The following is a 20,839-nucleotide window of genomic DNA, read 5'->3' as shown; positions in this document are numbered from 1 at the left end:
CACCCGACACCGTCTCAACTTTTCCCTTTATATCCACACAACTCGCGTGAGCTGCCGAAACGCCAGAGACCCACATCCAGTGCACACAATCTCTGTGTGACTTGGAATTGTGGTTTTCTGTTAACATACACAGTGACGTATATATTATGCAAATCTAGTCTTTCAGGTGAAGCTCCCTGTAAAGCAGATTTGAATAATTTCAAGGGAAAAATTGTTCCGGGGCCGGGTATCACAATTCCAAGTCACACAGAGATTGTGTGCACTCGATGTGGGTCTCTGGCATTTCGTCAGCCCACGCGAGTTGTGTGGATATAAAGGGAAAAGTTGAGACGGTGTCGGGTGGAGTTCCCGGGTAGCTCAGTTGGTAAGAGCGCTGGTACATTCAACCAGAGGTCCCGGGATCGATACCCGGCCCCGGAACAATTTTTTCCTTGAAATTATTCAAATCTGCTTTACAGGGAGCTTCACCTGAAAGACTAGATTTGCAAAACTAAAATTCTTTCAATCATTAATCATAACATACTGCTCTCTTATATTGAGCATATTGGGAATTAAATCATTAGCTTTCCCAAAACACATTACGAAATTGTTTCATACAAAACATTCTTTTTTCGAAAAGAAAGCAAAAAAGAATAAAATTATATTGAACTTTTTTGTTTGAAATATTTCAAAGAATAACCCCCTGAAATTAATGGCATTACTTACTGTTCACCCTGTATATTGAACCGAAAAATAAAAAATTAAATACACTAGAATAGTAAGAAATAAACAGACATAGAAAAACACAATCATAATATTATATCCTCAACACACAATTAAATTTCAGAACATACTCTATACCTATTTGACACAACACGACCTATCATAACTGTACCCACCACCAAAGCACCATTAGAAGAAACCAGAAACAAGCAAGTGCCTCACTAGTATCTTGACGATTGCTACAAATCAAGCCAAACTAATCAACTAAATTAATATACCAACTTAGTTTCATATTAACGCAGGAAAGTTGTTAAAAGTGTCTAATCAAGATGTAAAATTATTCTGTTTTTCATTTTTTACCTTGCCAACCAAATATTTTCCTTCCTCTTCTTGCTTATTGATTTTATTTATCCAGTCAGTTATTCTAAAATTTGCAGTCTCACTCCACTCTGTATCGAGGTCGCATGGCATCACATTGCACAGAAATACATCGACTACTTGGGGTGGTAGATGCTGCAACTCCTCAGGCAATGCAATAAGCTGGAAAACCTGTGCACATAAAAACACATTACATTTTTATAATTAAAAAACTAACAAAGATAAAAATGTACTTTTAATAATAATTTAACATTTAAGATTCAGCATATTCATAGTTAGATGACACTGTAGTTTTTATTTACTTAAAACTCACCATGGAAAGTGATAATATTTTCAATTCTTTTTTTTTAACAGATTCATCTTGTTATCTTGAAGAAGAGGTAGGTAACAACAACAACAACAAAGCTTGAAGAAAAGGTAGGCAACAACAACAAATAAGACTTCCATTAATTCAATACCTCATCTGATGATGCAATATACAACTGAGTGATAAAATATTTTATGCTCGACCATGCCGAAATGTAATTATACACCTGGTAGCAGTCCTTTAATGCACCTCATTAAACTACACCTATTCCTTAAAGTTCAGATGTTTAGCCAATGACATGTCAGCTTTGTACCGTTATATCGATTATTCTCGGATATGCAATCGAAAGACAATTAGCGAAAAGTCACAGAGGCTGGAAATCCAATACTGTCGCAGAAGGTTATGTTCTGTTACTATAATAATTAGCGTTAATTGTAAATAATATTCAAATAAATTCAATTTGTCATCTCGTTTTTCAATTCTAAATCAATTTCCAGATTATATCAGAGTAATCTTCATCTTATTCTCTGCCAAGGTCAATGACATTCGGCCTCAGAAAAAATCAATACTTTCGCGTCTGCGCACATCTCACAATTCAGGTCAGTTCGCACATAACCATAAGAAGACCTAATTTTAAATAATTTCAAGTTATAAATATGGTCGAGCATAAAAAGTCGTATGAAACTTGCCTATAATGGTAATTAAGATGCTCGTATGAAAATTATGAAACTCGCGCTCGTTTCATAAACAATCATACTTGTAATTATTATAATGTACCGAAGTACATATGATATTTCCATGCAGATATTCTGCGTCATCATACGATGAAAGAGTAATGGAACGGAGAAAAATTCTCTCCGGCGCCGGGATTTGAACCCGGGTTTTCAGCTCTACGTGCTGATGCTTTATCCACTAAGCCACACAGGATTCCACCCCGGCGTCGGAAGAATTGTCTCAGTTTTAAGTTCCAACTCTTGGGTTCCCTCTAGTGGCCGCCCTCTGCACTACGTCATAGATATCTATGAACCTAGGACCGAAGTCCACACATGTGCTGAGGTGCACTCGTAATGAGTGACTAGTTGGCCGGGATCCGACGGAATAAGCGCCGTCTTAAATCACGAAGTGATTTACGCATATTATATATATTATTATAATGTACTGAAGTACATATGATATTTCCATGCATCAGCACATAGAGCTGAAAACCTGGGTTCAAATCCCGGTGCCGGAGAGAATTTTTCTCCGTTCCATTACTCTTTCATCGTATGATGACGCAGAATATCTGCATGGAAATATATGTACTTCGGTGCATTATAATAATATATATGATATGCGTAAATCACTTCGTGATTTAAGACGGTGCTTATTCCGTCGGATCCCGGCCAACAGTCACTCATTACGAGTGCACCTCAGCTCATGTGTGAACTTCGGTCCTAGGTTCATAGATATCTATGACGTAGTGCAGAGGGCGGCCACTAGAGGGAACCCAAGAGTTGGAACTTAAAACTGAGACGATTCTTCCGACGCCGGGGTGGAATCCGGTGTGGCTTAGTGGATAAAGCGTCAGCACGTAGAGCTGAAAACCCGGGTTCAAATCCCGGTGCCGGAGAGAATTTTTCTCCGTTCCATTACTCTTTCATCGAATCATACTTGCGTCTTAATTACTACCATTATAGGCTCGTTGCATAATGTACTATTAGGTTTTATAACTGTAGTTGACATTAAATTCATACAACATTTCGGAAATACTTACAGATGTAGACCTGAAAGGATTGCGTGTTCTAGGCTTTCTTTTACTTCATAATAAAGTGGCAGATTCATGTTGTAGCTACAAGAACTATGAGTTTGTGTTGGTTAGATTGAAAGAAATGCTAAGGGACAGAAATTTTTCTCAGTTTACTCGAAATTGTTCAAATTTACGAACAGATTTTATTCCAATCTTACATCAGCATTGTAGCTTTGAGATTTGGAACACATAAAAAAGTTATTACTTACTTATGGCTTTTAGAGAACTGAGAGGTTCACTGCTGCCCTCACATAAGCCCACCATAGGTCTCTATCCTGAACAAGATTAATCCAGTTCCTACCATCAAATCCTACCTCCCTCAAATCCATTTTAATAATATCCTCCCATCCACGTCTTGACCTCCCCAAAGATCTTTTTCCCCCTCTGGTCAAATAAAAACTTATAAAAAAACATAGTAAGCAAATTAATTAAAAAAATTAACAACCATAAACAATTCATCAATTGAATAGAATGTATCAGTATGGATAAATTTAGTTAATTCTCTTCTAAACTTCTTTTCTTGACCCTTCAGAACTTTAAGATAATTAGATAGTACATTGGAGACTGTAATACACGAATAATGAACTCCCTTTTTTGTAACAGCTGAGACTAACAGAGGACAGATGGAGATCTGATTTGTATCTTGTATTAAAATTATCAATGTTCTAATTAATACTAATGTATCATGGTTTTTACCAAAAGAAACCATTGGAGAAAGAATGTACTCACAAGGTAAGGTCAAAATTTCATAACCCACAAGAGCCTAAAATTTAGAACAGTTATCTTTCCTGATGACTAAGGGTACGTACACGTTGGAGCAACGATAAATGATAAGAAAAATGATCTAGCGACGGTTTGGTATTATCAAAGAATCAAGTGTTCATATCGGAGCAACGAGAATGCGGGAAGCGAACATTTTAATTTATCAGTAGAAGATATTCTATGCATCCACTTAATGAAAGAAGATATATAGGAAATATCAGCTGCTAAGTTCAAGGTTAATGTAACTTAAATACGTACAAAATTCAACCCGTTTCTCATCCCGAAGATAGTATAAATTTGTTGTGTTGTGATTGGTTCTTGTGATCACATAACATATGACGAATAAATACACAACTGATCAATTTGTCAATATCTACAATATTTAATTTAATAAGCCGAAATAATAATAAATCGATTAATATTCGCATATATTGATAACCATCAGTATTATACAGGTTAATATTATCTTAATCAGAGATCATATGAACGACAAGAGCAAAGAAAATGGAACTTCGGTTTTTCGTCGCTTTTATTGTGCATCTTCGCTTTTATCGTTACTCCAATATGCACACCTCAATGACAATGCATGCTTCAATTCTCTCTGATATAGCATCGCTGCTTCTTTTATCGTTTATCATCGCTCCAACATGTACGTACCCTAAGAGAAACTCTGATAATACCCATAATATCACTCTATTCTGATATAAGCAAACATAATAAATATTCGTATTACAAAGAACATGAGAGCCTAAAATTTAGAACAGTTATCTTTCCTGATCACTAAGAGAAACTCTGATAATATCAAATAATTCTGATATAAGCAAACATGATAGAATTCATATTACAAAGAGCATTTCTGAATAAGTTTTTCAAAAGAGTATGAAATGTTAGGGATTTTTATACATATATCCCCACAATAACAATACTTTGAAAACCAGTTTCGTTTCACATAATCAGCTCAACTCTTATGCAGATGATCTTACTTTGTGATTATTGCCTGATAAATGCTTACTTTAACAGTGGTATAGGGTCCTTCGTCTAGAAATTTAACTCTAACTTCTTCTGGAATACTGCTAGAATCTTCTTTCACGATATCAGTAACCTCAACTCTCTGGTAGATATTCAGTTTGCTTTCAACTGAACATACATCTCCGATTTTTGGAATTCCATGTAGTCGCCTGAACACAGAGAGTAAAATACTTCAACAAATTATTAAACACAAATTAGTGTATATACGCAAATACTCCGCACATATTTTTTCTGGAATTTAGTGAAGAAAAACTGGGAAGCACGCTTTATTTGAAATAAGGTTGGTACTGCTTCTCCTCAAATGCTATAGCACTGTCCGGTCTCATGTCTCTGACTGTGTGGTGTAACTTGGACAACATGATTCTTTTTCAGAAGTCGATTCCAACAATTCAGTCATACATTATGAATTGATTTTAACGATTCATTCATGATTCTTCCCAGTCTGCAATTCCAACTATTTTTTTTTAATTGTCAACGAACGACTCACAGGACTCTTCCCTTTGCAAACCACAGGAAGAAAAAACATTTACATCTCTCACACAGATGGCATGAGAGGTGAGACATTGGATGGTCTCTTTCTGATTGGCTGGAATCATTCGACATGACCTCCAATAGTCTACAAAATTATCCAAGATAGTGTTTCCTAATTTGCTATTGGAGGTAGAGTCCCGGACACTTCTACAACAGCATGTGAAGATTATAATGCATTTCTTAAAACAAATTAATATTTTATTTACTTTTGAAGTATATCATTATGTAGGAATAATTTCTTGTAAGTAAAACACAAATTACAGCTAATTTTTATTTTGTTCTCTTCTAAAATTAGGGTGCGCGGATTATTCGTGTATATACAGTATATAAATATGAGAATATTTTAGGAGGAGAACAGAATGGATTCCGAAAAGTAGACTATGCTATAACAGTTACTTTACAATGCAAATTTTGATAGAGAAACACAGTGAATTCAACACTGAAACACATCTGGCATTTATTGATGTTAGAAAAGCTTTCGACAGGATGAACAGAAAATTATTAACATATATACTGATGAAGGATCACATCCCACAACAGATCATCTACAGTATTCTACATAAAACAAATCTCATTCCTGTCAAAATAGAAGACAAAACATCTGAATGGAAAAAAATAAATTCAGACGTCAGACAAGGATATGGATTCTCACCTCTTCTGTTTAATATTTACATGAAAGCAATGGTGCAAGATTTCAGGGAGAAAATACATGAAAGCATCCCCATTAACAGAAATTTGAAACTAGATGCAATAATTTTTGCATAAATTTTACTTTTATTAGCCATATCGGAAGATTATTTGCAATGGTCAGTATTCAATTTAGATTTGGAAGCCTAGAATACTCTCTTGAAATATCCACAGAACAAAAAAAAAAATAAATAAATAAATAAATACAGGCCTTTTGTGGAAAACATCCAGTACCAAGTAAAATATGTCTGAATAATACATTTTTAGAGCGGATCAACATTATTACTTATTTAGGTTATAAACCATCTTTTCTTGAAAATTTAGATATACCAAAGAAAACTTTGAAATTCGATAAATCCATGGGCATCATTAACAGAGTTCTAAAATCATCATCAATTTAAAAATCTATCCGAATTAATCTATATAAAATAATGACTACACCAGTACTCGTTATGGTAGTGTAGCTGGGCTCTCAGGAAAAGGTATAAAAAGAGACTAAGAACTTGTGAGATGAGATTCATGTGCCGAACAGCTGGTACTCTGTTATGGTAGTGAAGCATGGACTCTCAGGAAAAGGTATAAAAAGAGACTAAGAACTTGTGAGATGAGATTCATGTGCCGAACAGCTGGCTACATCAAATGGGACTGAAAGAAAATTGAAGACGTGCTACAAGAACTTAATATATCAATAGTTCTAGATTAAAGATGGCATGAAAATCACCTTTTCAGGCCATAACAGTTCTTTTAGGAGTAGGCCTACTGACTGATAGGATGATGAAACATGATAAAAGTAAATAGTGCTCAAACGATCAAAATTCCTAGAATAGAACAACAAAAGAAGGAAGATCAAAAGAAAGAGAGAGGAAAAAATATGAGAAAAAGTTTGATGAGAAAATAGGGAACAGACGAAGGAGAGAGAGAAGAAAACGAAATTATTTAAGATTCTTGTCTTGAAAAGTATGTGCAATACTAGAGAGGACTGCTACTGTTGACAAAAATGACCAAGCCTTTATATTATTTTATGCTACAAAGTTCTTTGAATTTAGTATGTGATTGAATATAATGACTAATGAGTATTGAGAAATTGCACAGTGCAGTAATAAATGCTGAAGTGCGTTCACTGAAAGGGAATAATGCCAAGAAATTTCATGGTGATATGTAGAAAACATTGAAAAAATCTTGTCTTTCAAAATAAAAAAACTGGACTGAAAAATTTAAAAAAAGAAAGAAACAGCACAGAAGAACAATCTCACACAGGAGATCTTATTTTCGTATCAACAATTGAAAACAATCATGCTATCCATGACCTAAGCATGTGCGACTACAGAACATCTTTGAAGCACACTGAGATTAATGTTTTAATAAATCATTAAGTTTCTTCAAGGTGGATCCCTACAGCACTGAATGCTGATCAGCGTTGTTTTGATACTGTCTGATGTTTTCAAATAGATAAAACAAAGTTTTTGAGAAGGTATATTACTATGGACAAATCACTGGTTCATCAGTTTGACAAGAGGAAAAAAATCAATCAAAATAATGGAAGCATCGCTCGTGTTCGATCCCAAAAAATTTCGAGCAACAGATATTAGCTCGGAAAGGTATGCCTTTTGTTTTTTGGGAAGCAGGACGAATTATCATGGTTGATTTTCTGGAACATGGCATCATTATCAATGCTAAGTATTATTCTGACCTTCCAAAAATGACTGCAAGGAGAAATGAAGCTCAAGAAGCGAGGAAAACTGAGCAAAGAAGTCATCCTTCAACATGACAGAGTGTACAGAGCATTTGCACCTCAAGTGACACTGCAAAGCTGTGGATATGAATTGCTCTCATCCACCATATTTATCAGATTTGGCTCCATCACACTTTTTTATATTTCCAAATTTCAAAAAACAAGATTCGAAAGAAAGGAATTCCAGAGTGACAATGATGTGATGGAAGCAGTGAATGATTGGTTGCATTTTATTTAGGAGGGATAAATAGCTCCAGAGTCATAGCAATTAATGTATTGAGTTGAAAGAAGATTATGCTGAAAAATAAATCTTATTATTTTGTGCTGTGAAAAGCTAAAAACTTTTAACTCTCCCTTATATATATATAGCATTAGATAAACAATTTACAAACAAAAACCAATCAAAATTATCCAATGCTTCTACTTTACAATGAGCAAAAGCATACTCTTTTATTTATTAAACTGATTAATTGAAGTATGTAGTACCTGTTTATTTCATCACTATAATGCTTATATATAGTCATGCAAATCGAGAAGTATTCATCAGGAATGTGAACAAAATTTCCAGTAGAATCTGTGTGCTCCAGAAGACGAACAGAAAAATGACTGGCATTGTGAACGTGAAGAATCTTCACTTTTACTTCACCACAACTGAAAACATAAAATGTGAAATTAAAATAAACATCTGCTTTATTTTTGCCACAGTTTCTGTTAAAAACTACTAGTTAAAATATATATACATACAGTAAAGTACATGTTTATTTTATTTTTCATATACAGTAACTAACAGAAATACTTACGTGGGAAAGTTTATAGATTTATCAACACTGTCCAGTATAACGTGACGACTTGCACATGATGTTCTTTTCATACACTCACCAAAAGCTTTCACAAAATAACAAAGAGGAGCATTACACTTCCCAATTTCCTTTTGTTGCATTATTTCCTGTAACATAAAAATTTCAAGTAACTTATTTAAATATCCCACGTAATATGAAAGTCATTACCAATTATTCAAGATTTAAAAACTGACGATTTAAATTTACCCAACATTTGCATGAATATCACATCACATACCAACTGACAACAGATGTTTATAATTACAACAAAAATATGCTTCATAGAGGCTGTCACTGTTCTTTTGCATACAACCAAAAGAACTTTGGAGGAAAATTTGTTTGGTTATGTACGAATTCTTTAATAGTATAGACGTGCTTATCTGAATATTTATTAAGTCACTGTCACATATACAGTAGCGTGCAAATTAATCCGAACAACGTAATTACTTATGCAAAAACACTCAAACGGGATAAAAAAAGGATCTAAGACATACCTCAGTAATCTATGTTGTTGTTCCTAATAACACCTCTGAGACGATTTAGTATGGATTCCACTAATTTCCCACAAATATTCTTCATTTCTTCATCGCGAAACCATACACCAATGAGGGCAGAAATCATCTTCTCCTATGTAGAACAATCCATTTTTTGCATTCTTCTTTTGCAAATTGACCACAAGTTCTCAATGGGGTTGATGTCGGGTGAGTTGCCTGGCCAGGGGAGTACCTGAATATTCTTCTTGTTGAAGAATTCTGTAGTTTTTCAGACGTATGGCATGGTGCCAGGTCTTGTTGAAACACACCTATGCCATCCGGAAATGATTTTTGCAGCTGGGGTACGATTCTGGTTTCCAATAAGTGAATATAGGCTATTTGTCAGAATTCATCATTCCCTTGATAGGTATTAATGCTCCAGGCCCTTCATGTGTAGAACAACCCCAAAACATTACTTCAAGGGGGTATTTGGGTGCTTGTTGGAGATGAGCTGCTGTTACTTTTTCGGATCCTTTCCGTATGTAAGAAACACGGTGGCCGTGGACCTCGAAATGAGACTCATTGGAAAAAAGTACATTCTTCCAGTCATTCACTGTCCAGTGTTGATGTAATTTTGCCCACATTACGCGTTTTTTTCACATAACAGGGGTTAGCAGTTGCTTCTTAATAGGCTTACGAGCCCTTCTTCCAGCTTCCAAAAGCCTACACCGCACTGTTGTGACGTGAATATTCGCCCAGTGGTAGCCATTAACTCGCGGGTTAAGTCAACAGCAGTTAGTCTAGGATTTAATTTACTTTTCCTGACAATTAAACGATCATCTGCAGGTGAAGTCTTCCTTTTCCGGCCACAGTTTCCTTTTTTCTGGGGTGTGATGGATCCAGTTTCCCTGTATCGTTTTATGATCGAATTAACAGTAGCCAAACCGATGTGACATTCTGCAGCAATTTGCCTCTGTGTCATAGAAGAATGCTCTGCTAATGTTATAATTTTAGACCGTTTTCGTGGAGTTGTATCCATTTGTGAAGACGACAGAATGTACACAGGATTGCAATATTAAGTCTTCAACACAACTGAAATGCTTATAAGTACAAAACGACAGGCAAAATGTCACATATTATAAAAAAAATAATAATAACGACAGATCTTCAACAATGGAATTACACGTACTACAGATGTCAATTAAAGCGGTATGAGCAGCTGTGAGGCCAACAATGACAGAAAATGTAAAAATATATCATGTTCGGATTAATTTGCACGCTACTGTACTTTCAAATAACAGCATAAAATACTATTCTTTATAAAATTTGAAACCATATTTTCTGAAAATTGTGTTCTATATTACAGAAGATGGGGCGAACAAGCATAAATTATTGTTCTTCACAAATAGTGATACATAACATTCAATGTTAATCAACAGCACAAAGAACAAGATTACCATTACAGGTAATTGGAACTGCCAGTATTACAATAGGCTACTTATTTTCTTTCACACTACCTATTATATACAATGAAGGTAGATGTTTCTGTTCACCTTATACGAAAGCAATTTATTTAATAGAATTTGTTATAATAAACAGCCTTCCTCAACGAAGTAAAATAATTGAAGAGTTTGCAGGAAAAAGATGAATGTCACAGTTTTCTTAAGATTGATGTCATTATCTAATTCAATGGATTACTGCGAAATTTAATGTTGTTCTTATGAAAAATGGTAAATAGGAGAATTATCACCACGAATACAGTAATCCTTTCCTTTATTTTTTATAGAAATAGCACTACATCTCGCAGTTATAGACTCAATTAGATCATTATGTAATCCTTAATAAGAAATGTGACATTCATCGTTTTTCCCGCAAGCTCTTCAATTGATATGATTTCACATTGCTATTTTGTATTTCCTAATGCATATATTGCAAACTTACCACAGTCTTGACTTCAATATCAGGTGCAATAGGAACAGAAAGTCTTTTCAGAAACTGTACAATTTCTGGTAGTTCTTTGGTGTTTTTGTCTTTGTCTGCAAAGATATGTACTGTGCACTCTGGCGAATCAGCATTCTGCATGATGGAAAAATAGAATGTTAATTAAAACTGAGATTACAAATTATTATAGAACTTCTTAATCTTGTCAAACTTGCACCACCCAAGCACTTTTAATGAATAGTACCCATTTTACTATTTCTCTATTGAATCAGAATTCTCTTTGATTATGAGCCGTTCAGAGCAGAAGTGGTGTAAGTCAAGAATGGGTAACGAGGGATGAAATAAACATTCTGTAAAATACAGCGCAAAGTAGCAATTAATATTGAATTTATTTAAACTATTAGTAGTAAGTGGATAGCAAGGACGACGTATTAATTGCTACTTTGCGCTGTATTTTACAGAATTTTTACTTTAAACCTCATTATCCAATTTTGACTAACACCACTTTTGCTCTGAACGGCTCATATGTAACTACTTGTTTAATATTTTCAAGACTGATCTTTTCAGTTCTCAACTACCCCAACCACCCATCTTTCTATATCTGCCAGCAACTTCATATTTGCGGTCATGTTACAGTAATAACAAGACTTCGTTACTTTTTGTGGACAGTGATTGCGAATGCAGACCAGGGACGAATGCTAGTCACGAAAGTTAGGCTTGCTCTTTTATTCATAGGGGAAGATGGGAGGATATGATAATTCATAATTAATAAAAATAATCACATCCACATAAATAATATATTTCATAATTATGAAATCATTATGAGTCGTGGATCATATTCGCTTATCAGATGTAGAAGTTTGATATAATATAACAAACATGACCAACAAAACAGTTTATTTAGTTTTTTCGACCCTGCCAACCTATGCACATTGTTGTATTGAGCTGCACTGAACGAGTGCACATATTCTCTATAATGTCTGTCTTCTCTTGAATAGTCCTTCGGAAAAATGGATTTAATAATGAGGTTTCAATAACACACAATTCCGAACTCATTGCAATACTTCAAATTAATGTTTAAGAATTAATAATACATGCATTCCGCTCATACAATTACATTGCACTCACAAATCACAGCACATTCCCGGTGTTAATACTGCTCTGTGTAACATTTCTACGTCTTTCCTGTAGCTCCGAGAAACGAGCAAGCATTGCGATACTTGCGGTGTGCCACCTGCGGATGGTATTACGCCTGTACAATATTCAAAAAATCAATATAAATTCTAATGTACGTAATCCCATTTTGAGAAATACACATTCTACGAAAATATTGGGCTTGCGCAGCAAGCATAGCATGCCCTGAGAAATTGCCCCTGATGGAGACATAATACTGACTGGAGGAGAAATGGTTACAATCTATGATTAGCTTTGCGAATATCATCTCTTTCCACAAAAAATCTCCATATACCCTCACCAAGCTATGAATCCAGAATAGAAAGCTGAAAAACAATAATTTACCATAATAAGAGTTTATATTTCTATGCTGAAAGATTATTACTAATATTAACATTTACCTCAGCTCTTTTCTGAAACATATTGTTATAGTTGTTCATAAGACACGAGAAACGATAGCCAAACCCAGTCTTTGTTTGGGGCAAACTGTAATGGATGAGCCACAGAGCATCACACACATCTAGTTCAGGCAGTACATCATCTGTACAGACCAACACAGGGTATGCACCAGGAACAATTGCACTCTTCCAGCAATGACGTACTTCTGTAAGATAGATAAATTATTTTCTTACATTCCTGAATTAAAAATAATGTTCATTTTCCAACTACTGATCAAAGAAGAAATAATGAGCACAATGATTTTTACTGAAACAGAAATTAAATTACATATGACATCCTGTACCCTTGCACACTTTACCTGTCAAGTCACTGACAGGACATTCCAAATACGTAGGCGAATGGTGGGTACAGTGAGACACAAAATATGAAGACATATGTATGCACGTGATAATTGAAGTATTTTTGAAATTGAGTGCAATAGAAATAGACATTAAAACATGGGGTATAATACATAAACAAAAATATTAATAGATGAAGGGCATAATATACAATACGTGCTTGTCAAAAAAATACAAATGTCTCACTGTTCCTATTCAGGAGGGTACAGTGAGACACCACAGTGTCTATTAACGGACATTGAAATGATTTACATTTATTTCAAAAGAAAACAAAAACTTGCTGTCTCTTTATCTTGACATGTTCTGTAGGCTTATTTAGAATCATTTTGATGTCTGACTTCGAAACCATTGAAACATCTGGAACATTTGGAAAAGTGAATTTTCCATGACATTTCAAACTTTTGTGAAAAAATTAAATGAATTTTTGGTGACAACAAAGCTTATGATTATAAAAATTTAATGTAATTCTTTATTACTTTTTAACATTTTTTTAAATTTTGTGAATAATTTTTTTATTTATGAAACCATTAAAATGTAATGTATCCATTATTTTCAGCTACAGTTCCTAAATTGGTTACTAGTAGCCTATGTTCATTTTTAATGTCAGTTACTGGTAAATGTAATATAATTACAGTTTGTTTTTGCAAATCATTGGTACATGGGAACAGTGAGGCGTCTCAGTGTACCCTTCAATGGCATGTCTCACTGTTCCCTTTACGCATAGTTCATTTAAAAATGACGCCATCACTTCAAAATTAAAAGAAAGACGAAACTTTGTCAAACATAATCTCAAATACCATAGTATTAGGTAATAAAACATTCATATTTATATCTCATTTGTATATCCAATATAACCTTCATTAAACACAAGCCAAAATTTTACTTCAAGAGTGAAAAATTACGAATTATTTTTTTATCACTCACCTCTTTATAACTAGAATCCTAGATCATATATGTAACAGATAAGTCCTCGCTACGTTAAAATCGGCAGCACTTTGAAGAGAACAACCGCCAGGATCGCCACCCGTCCGCCGTAAACGAACACGAGATGGCAGCAGTCGCTAATGCAATTCAAATGGGTATTATGACGTGACTCCTTATGTAACAACTAGATGGCAGCGTAGTAAACCTGACAAAAGTTATTAACCTCAAAGCCTATAACCCCGACATATCTGTTACATATATGATCTAGGCTAGAATCAAATCGAGTATGAAAATACTGTTACTTTACTCATGCTACATACAACTCCACTGTTACCAACATCTCAACATCAAAATTTACCATCTAATAAAAAAGTCTCACTGTTCTCCCTATCTTACTGTACCCACTTGTCCCCTACTAGCAAAAGCATGGGGATTTTTTTTATCTTACAGTGTAAAACGTGAGATTTTGTGATAACACCAAATTAGACAGTTTAGCTTTGAGTGTGTACTGCCTCCATTGAACATATCCAGAAGCTGCCACTGAAAACATCCCAACAACCTTAACACATATCAAAATCTTTGCAGAACATGCGAAAACTGGTTATCTAGTCACAGAAGAATATATCTACTATTTTAATCTCTCAAACACATTCTTGTGTAACAAATAAAAAGTTACATCTTGAAAAACTATTTTATCTCAATGGACAACCGGAAAAAGAACAAATTCATAACCTGGAATTGTAATCATTAGTACAATCAGCACATAGTGGACGTTACAAAATCAATATTTTGAAAACATGTATAAGTAAATGTATGTGCATTATTTATATCACATTAATTGAGAATAAGGGATGATTTAGGTTATATTCCATACCTTTTATAGTCCGGATCAGCTTACTTAATACCCTAAGGGTGAAATCTACCCATTTTTCCCCTATTACCACATATGCTTGTGAATTAATAATTAATTAGTAATACTGGTATTAATAATAATACACAATTCAGTTCTGCTGAGTTGTGATTTCAATTCAACTCTATATTCAAGTAAGTATGTATAATTAAATAAGATATATTTTATAGACCTACTTGGTATGAAACATGCACATAAATATATTTCACATTTTAATTAATTTCTTTCGTGTTTAGATTTTTATTAAAATGTCCAAGAGAGAAAATATGTTAGTGACTTCTCCAAGAAAGAAACTGCTTGTATGTATTTAAGTATGGTAGACATTTCAAAGCGGTATTCTGTTTTCGCAATTCATACTAATCATTTCACATGATCAAACTACATTTTTAGGTTATGGCTCATGAATCGTAAACTGTTTAGTCAAAGTAATGAATTTCATGTTGCCAGACAAAATAAATTTTAATATTAAATCATACCAAATCCTAATTACCAACATAATATGCGAGAAGTTCAGGAAGAAAATATACTATTTCATAAATTATTGAACCATTTAGAAAACACCTCGCAACATAAATATGAGGTGTGGTAAATAAGGAAGACCTATTATTGTTAATTACTATATTACTGTTATTATTTTAGTGTTGGAATTAAATATGATATGAAAATCAATAAGGAAAAAACTAAAATTATGACCTTCTGGGGAAAATACCCTGTGCCTAGCAAAATATTTTTAGATTAAAAATATTAGGAGTAAATTATTTTACATATCTCGGATACACATTATCTTTTTTCAATGAAGTAGACATTTCACAGAAAATTCCTAAACACACCAAAACAATGGGAATAATTAACAACATTATGAAACCTTCCCTGGTACAAAGGCATGCTAAAATTCGCCTATACAAGACCTTGGCAAGGCCTGTACTTTGTTACGGCAGTGAGGCATGGACATAGAGGAAGAAAGACGAAAGCAGAATAACGGCTAATGAAATGAAATTTATGAGATATACAGCAGGATATACGAAATGTGATCACAAACGCAATGAAGATGTAATGGAAGAATTACAACTAGAACCTGTAATTAATCACGTAAAATATTATCAGAACAACTGGATAAATCATCTGCATCGCATGCATAGAGATAGAATCCCAAAAGTCATGCTCCACTATCTGTCGGTCGTCCAAAGAAGCGCTGGATTGAAAATTCAACTGTGAGATCGTAACAGGCCATTTGGCCTAATACTTGAAGGGAAGAAGAAGATTATTTCAGTACGTAGCATTGTGATTTCACCCTCTTTGGTGATATCTGGCAAAACTGAAAAGATGACCAAATTAGATTTTTAGGAACTACACTTACGTGATTCTCACTATACATAGAGTGAAGGATCTATACAGCACAGAATTTGTCACAAATAGAATATGAGTACCCATACCGTACTTGTACAGTCTCATATACAATTACAATGAGATACTTACCACTGTTACTGTAGCTGTTCATGTTCTCATGGGCCACCAACACTTGATAACATTGTGACTTAAGGAATGGCACTACTTCTTCAACTTCTGCAGGTGTCTGGCATATGATGACAGTTTTGTAAAGTCCCTGATGACCATCCAGAATTTCTGTTGGAATTAATAAAAATGGAGCAATTTTGATCTTTGCTACACAGACTTGATTGTAACAGTCTTTTAATATTTCATACTTGGTTGTAATGTTAATGATTCCTTTTCATGGCATTAAGATATTACATGTTGAGGTTTCAATTAAAAATTCACTACACTGAAGAATGCTTCCGATGTATGGAATTTATTTCCAACTAATTTATATCATTACCAATTTCTTAAAAATATATACAAGCTGTATATAAAAATATATCTCAATTACTTTCTTTCTATTTATAATTTATTAGAAGTGTGGAAACTGATTAAACTTATATATTACAGTTATATGTTCATATAACTGTAATATATTAGTACATTATGCAACGAGCCTATAATGATAGTAATTAAGACACAAATATGTTTGTTTATGAAACGAGCGCAAGCGAGTTTAATAATTTTCATACAAGCGTCTTAATTACCATTATAGGCGAGTTTCATACGACTTTTTATGCTCGACCATATTTCTAACTTGAAATTATTCAGAAGTATTCATTTTATTTGTATCTAACTGAAGAGCAGAACTGACCTTGTGCAATACCTCGTAAATTGTGAGATGTGCGCAGACGCGAAAATATTGATTTTTCCGAGGAACAAATCTCCACATTGACCTTGATAGCCTATAACCTACAGAATAAACTAAATATTAACCTTGATATAACATTGAAATTAAATTAGACATTGAAAAACGAGATGACAAATTGAATTTATTTACAATTAACGGTAATTATTATAGTAACAGAACATAACCTTCTGCGACAGTATTGGATTTCCAGCCTCCGTGACATTTCCCTCGTTGTCTTTCGATTGCATATCCGAGAATAATCGAAAACCTGAACTTTAATGAATAGGTGTACTTTAATGACATGCATGGCATGGTCAAGCATAAATTTTTTTACGTTTCTTATATAATGTACTAAAATAAGAAAAGGACACAAATTTCTTTACAGTATTTACCAAGAGTTACTTGTGGCTTGTCAGCAGCACTAAGTACGTGTAATTTCGGACGTAGTTTAGCATACACAGCAGCTTCAAGATAGCCACTGATACAGACCAAGAAGTTCTGCGATATGTACTGTGAGAACTGGTCCACAGCAGGGCACCATTTCTCAGAAGCAGCTATTAACTGTACAGGTAGTGTTACTTTTGCTCGCTGCACAAGCATCTTCTTACACACCATCAATATCTCCTTCAGCTGAAAAAGGGGGGGTAGAGAAATAAATATTTAAAAACTTCCAATATTCATCACTTAAAGTATGTTCAGAATAGTCTGGATAAATCTATATTAATTACTCATAATTCCAAAAATTTAAAGCAAAGATATATTAATATTTCACATTACAAACAATATACACAACACAGTTTCACTTTGATGTCACACAGTTATGTGGACAACCATGGAAAAAGAAAACTGAAATTTCATGTATTTGTAGCAACCTTATGTTTGATTACGGTAATCATAAATAGACTTGAAATTTACTACTCTAAAGGAAGAAGAATTATGTGTAAATGTGTAATAAGATAAAGATAATATATATGGTGAAACTGGTGACTGTAGCATAGTTCTTAAATTTTATCGTACATGTACACATACCTCAGGTAAAAATTTATTGGCTATAACATCCACTTCATCTAAAACCAAATGTGCAAGGCGATCCACATTGGTGATATGACGGCTACATTGTAACAAACGAAGGAAGCATCGTGGAGTAGATATCAGAATTTTACAGCCATTTGCAAGTACATCCTACAAACATACATACATAAATAAATATTCTCACAAATATCAGATCTATGACATACTTTCAAAGACAAAATAATGTAATATGCAAATCTGGCTTTCAGGTAGTAGCTCCGTGTAAAGCACGTTTGAATAATTTCAAGGAAAAATTGTTCCGGGGCCGGGTATCGATCCCAGAACCCTTCGCTTACCGCGCGAATGCTCTACCGACTGAGCTACCCCAGGAACTATACACCATCACAATTTTTTTCCTTTATATCCACACAACTCACATGAGCTGACAAGATGCCAGAACTCAGCTATGAGTGCACACAAATACTGTGTGACTTAAATTGTGGCTTTCTGTTAATGTACCTCCAGTAACGAATGTATTATGCAAATCTGGCCAGCTGAGTTCTGACATCTTGTCAGCTCATGTGAGTTGTGTGGATATAAAGGAAAAAATTGTGACAGTGTCGTGTATAGTTCCTGGGGTAGCTCAGTCGGTAGAGTGTTTGCGTGCCAAGCGAAGGGTCCTGGGATCGATACCCGGCCCTGGAACAATTTTTCCTTGAAATTATACAAAATAATGTGTTAGGAATTGATTTTAATATTATTTCATAACATCAAGAAACAGCAAATTTATTTTGTACACAGAGTTCCCTGTGACATTGTCAAAATGAATAAACAACTAATGATTATAATGATGACAAAAATCATTGTTATAATTTCATCGTTATTGTAAGGAAAATGTTCAAAATGAGCAAGGAAATAATGTGACCTAACCTCTTTATATTACTGAACAAACTTTGTTACAAACATTACGTAAATATAGAAAAAGATGAATCTGGACATCGATCAGTCATCATTAATTAGTAAGCTATTACTTGTGCCACTCACCTTTAATTCTTGTTCACGACCACCACCATAAGCTATCTGGACTTGGACATCAGGTAGATTTGACAAGGCAACTAACTTGCAACATGTGTCATAAATGAAGTGCGCACTCTTGCTGTTTGAACACAGCACCAGCACTAATGGCCCATTTCCTTCTTGTAACTGTAGCAGAGAAGTAATCAAAATAAATCGTAAAATAAGAAAGAAAAAAGAAACAATATAAATCTTTTGGTAAAAGTAGCATGCATTTCATTTTATTGTGCCATTTAATACAGCCAAAGTGTTGTAATTCTTTATTTTCAACTACGAAATAGAGTATAATATTTTTATCTACTAAAATAATTGTAAATTACGTGATTCTGTAATCTTCCACTTACTTACTTACTTACAAATGGCTTTTAAGGAACCCAAAGGTTCATTGCCGCCCTCACATAAGCCCACCATTGGTCCCTATCCTGAGCAAGATTAATCCAGTCTCTATCATCATATCCCACCTCCCTCAAATCCATTTTAATATTATCCTCCCATCTATGTCTCGGCCTCCCTAAAGGTCTTTTTCCCGTCTCCCAACTAACACTCTATATGCATTTCTGGATGCGCCCATACATGCTACATGCCCTGCCCATCTCAAACGTCTGGATTTAATGTTCCTAATTATGTCAGGTGAAGAAAACAATGTGTGCAGTTCTGCGTTGTGTAACTTTCTACATTCTCCTGTAACTTCATCCCGCTTAGCCCCAAATATTTTCCTAAGCACCTTCCACTTAAAAGGAAAATTAACGCCTTTATATAAATACTTCCTAATTACTCTGAAAATTACACTGTAACCATAGCAAGTCTTTATATAAAAACATTAGTCCCATCTCTTGAGTCACTTAAAAATAACATGGTTCACCAAAGTTGAAATAAATGTTGCTTTTGCCATCCTGCCTCTTGGGCAATATCTCAGAAGTTGCTTTAGAATTCTTTCTCTGATCATTCTGTGACGTGCTTTATCCAATTCTTTCTTTGTACTTCTACGTAATTTATAAAATGTTCTATTCTGAGGTCTTACAATACTTTCTTCATTTCTGCAGCAATGACCTAATTCTGAACCAAAATAACCTATTAATGTTTTTTTTTTTTTTCAGGTAGCCTAAATGTTGTAATTTTGTATTATCTGCTGTATACCTCAAGAATAATTTCTGCTGATATTAAATATGTTTAATTTCTTTATATTTTTAATGCAAGTTTCAAACCCCAATGCCAGAATCAATCAAGCAAGGGTATTGAATAGCTTCAGTCTTTTCTATAATTTACAATAATTTCATGAGTGAATTTATTGTCTAGCAGTTTTAATGAACTTAATAACATCGTATTAAAATCGATCAAGAATTAGAATAATTGATTCCTTTCAGAATTCTGTTACTGAGACAAATCTTGGTGGGAATGCATTTTTTCCCGCACCAAGCTAGTACAGTAGAATTTCGATTAATTGATCTTTGGATTATCCATCATCAAAAAACAAGAGCGATTTTTTAATCAATGCACAGTCTTAGAAAAAAACTTATGTCGCACAGATGAAAAACTGATGTGCATTTTTTTAAAGGGAC

General features: G+C 34.1%; 1 protein-coding gene and 2 non-coding genes across 3 annotated transcripts in view; 1 reads left to right on the top strand and 2 right to left on the bottom strand.

Moving 5' to 3' along the window:
* LOC138712500 (putative ATP-dependent RNA helicase TDRD12) overlaps positions 1-20,839 on the bottom strand; it is a 116,056-nt gene that overhangs the window by 33,849 nt on the left and 61,368 nt on the right. The window contains exons 10-19 of the mRNA XM_069844381.1: positions 19,251-19,409; positions 18,225-18,377; positions 17,588-17,825; positions 16,448-16,594; positions 12,742-12,944; positions 11,168-11,302; positions 8,715-8,860; positions 8,401-8,565; positions 4,948-5,113; positions 1,063-1,251 (exon numbers count right to left, since the gene is read on the bottom strand). Coding sequence (XP_069700482.1) covers positions 1,063-1,251; positions 4,948-5,113; positions 8,401-8,565; positions 8,715-8,860; positions 11,168-11,302; positions 12,742-12,944; positions 16,448-16,594; positions 17,588-17,825; positions 18,225-18,377; positions 19,251-19,409 — 1,701 coding nt within the window. The remainder of the gene's footprint in view (positions 1-1,062; positions 1,252-4,947; positions 5,114-8,400; positions 8,566-8,714; positions 8,861-11,167; positions 11,303-12,741; positions 12,945-16,447; positions 16,595-17,587; positions 17,826-18,224; positions 18,378-19,250; positions 19,410-20,839) is intronic.
* On the top strand, positions 347-420 carry TRNAN-AUU (transfer RNA asparagine (anticodon AUU)). The gene has a single exon. It is a non-coding gene; the product is annotated as a tRNA-Asn (tRNA).
* Positions 18,524-18,597, bottom strand: TRNAT-GGU (transfer RNA threonine (anticodon GGU)). Its single transcript has one exon. It is a non-coding gene; the product is annotated as a tRNA-Thr (tRNA).

Source organism: Periplaneta americana, chromosome 13 (assembly GCF_040183065.1).
Source record: "Periplaneta americana isolate PAMFEO1 chromosome 13, P.americana_PAMFEO1_priV1, whole genome shotgun sequence".
Classification (NCBI taxonomy): Eukaryota; Metazoa; Arthropoda; class Insecta; order Blattodea; family Blattidae; genus Periplaneta; species Periplaneta americana.
The sequence above is the reverse complement of the archived record's forward strand: the minus strand, read 5'-3'. Positions and strand labels throughout refer to the sequence as shown.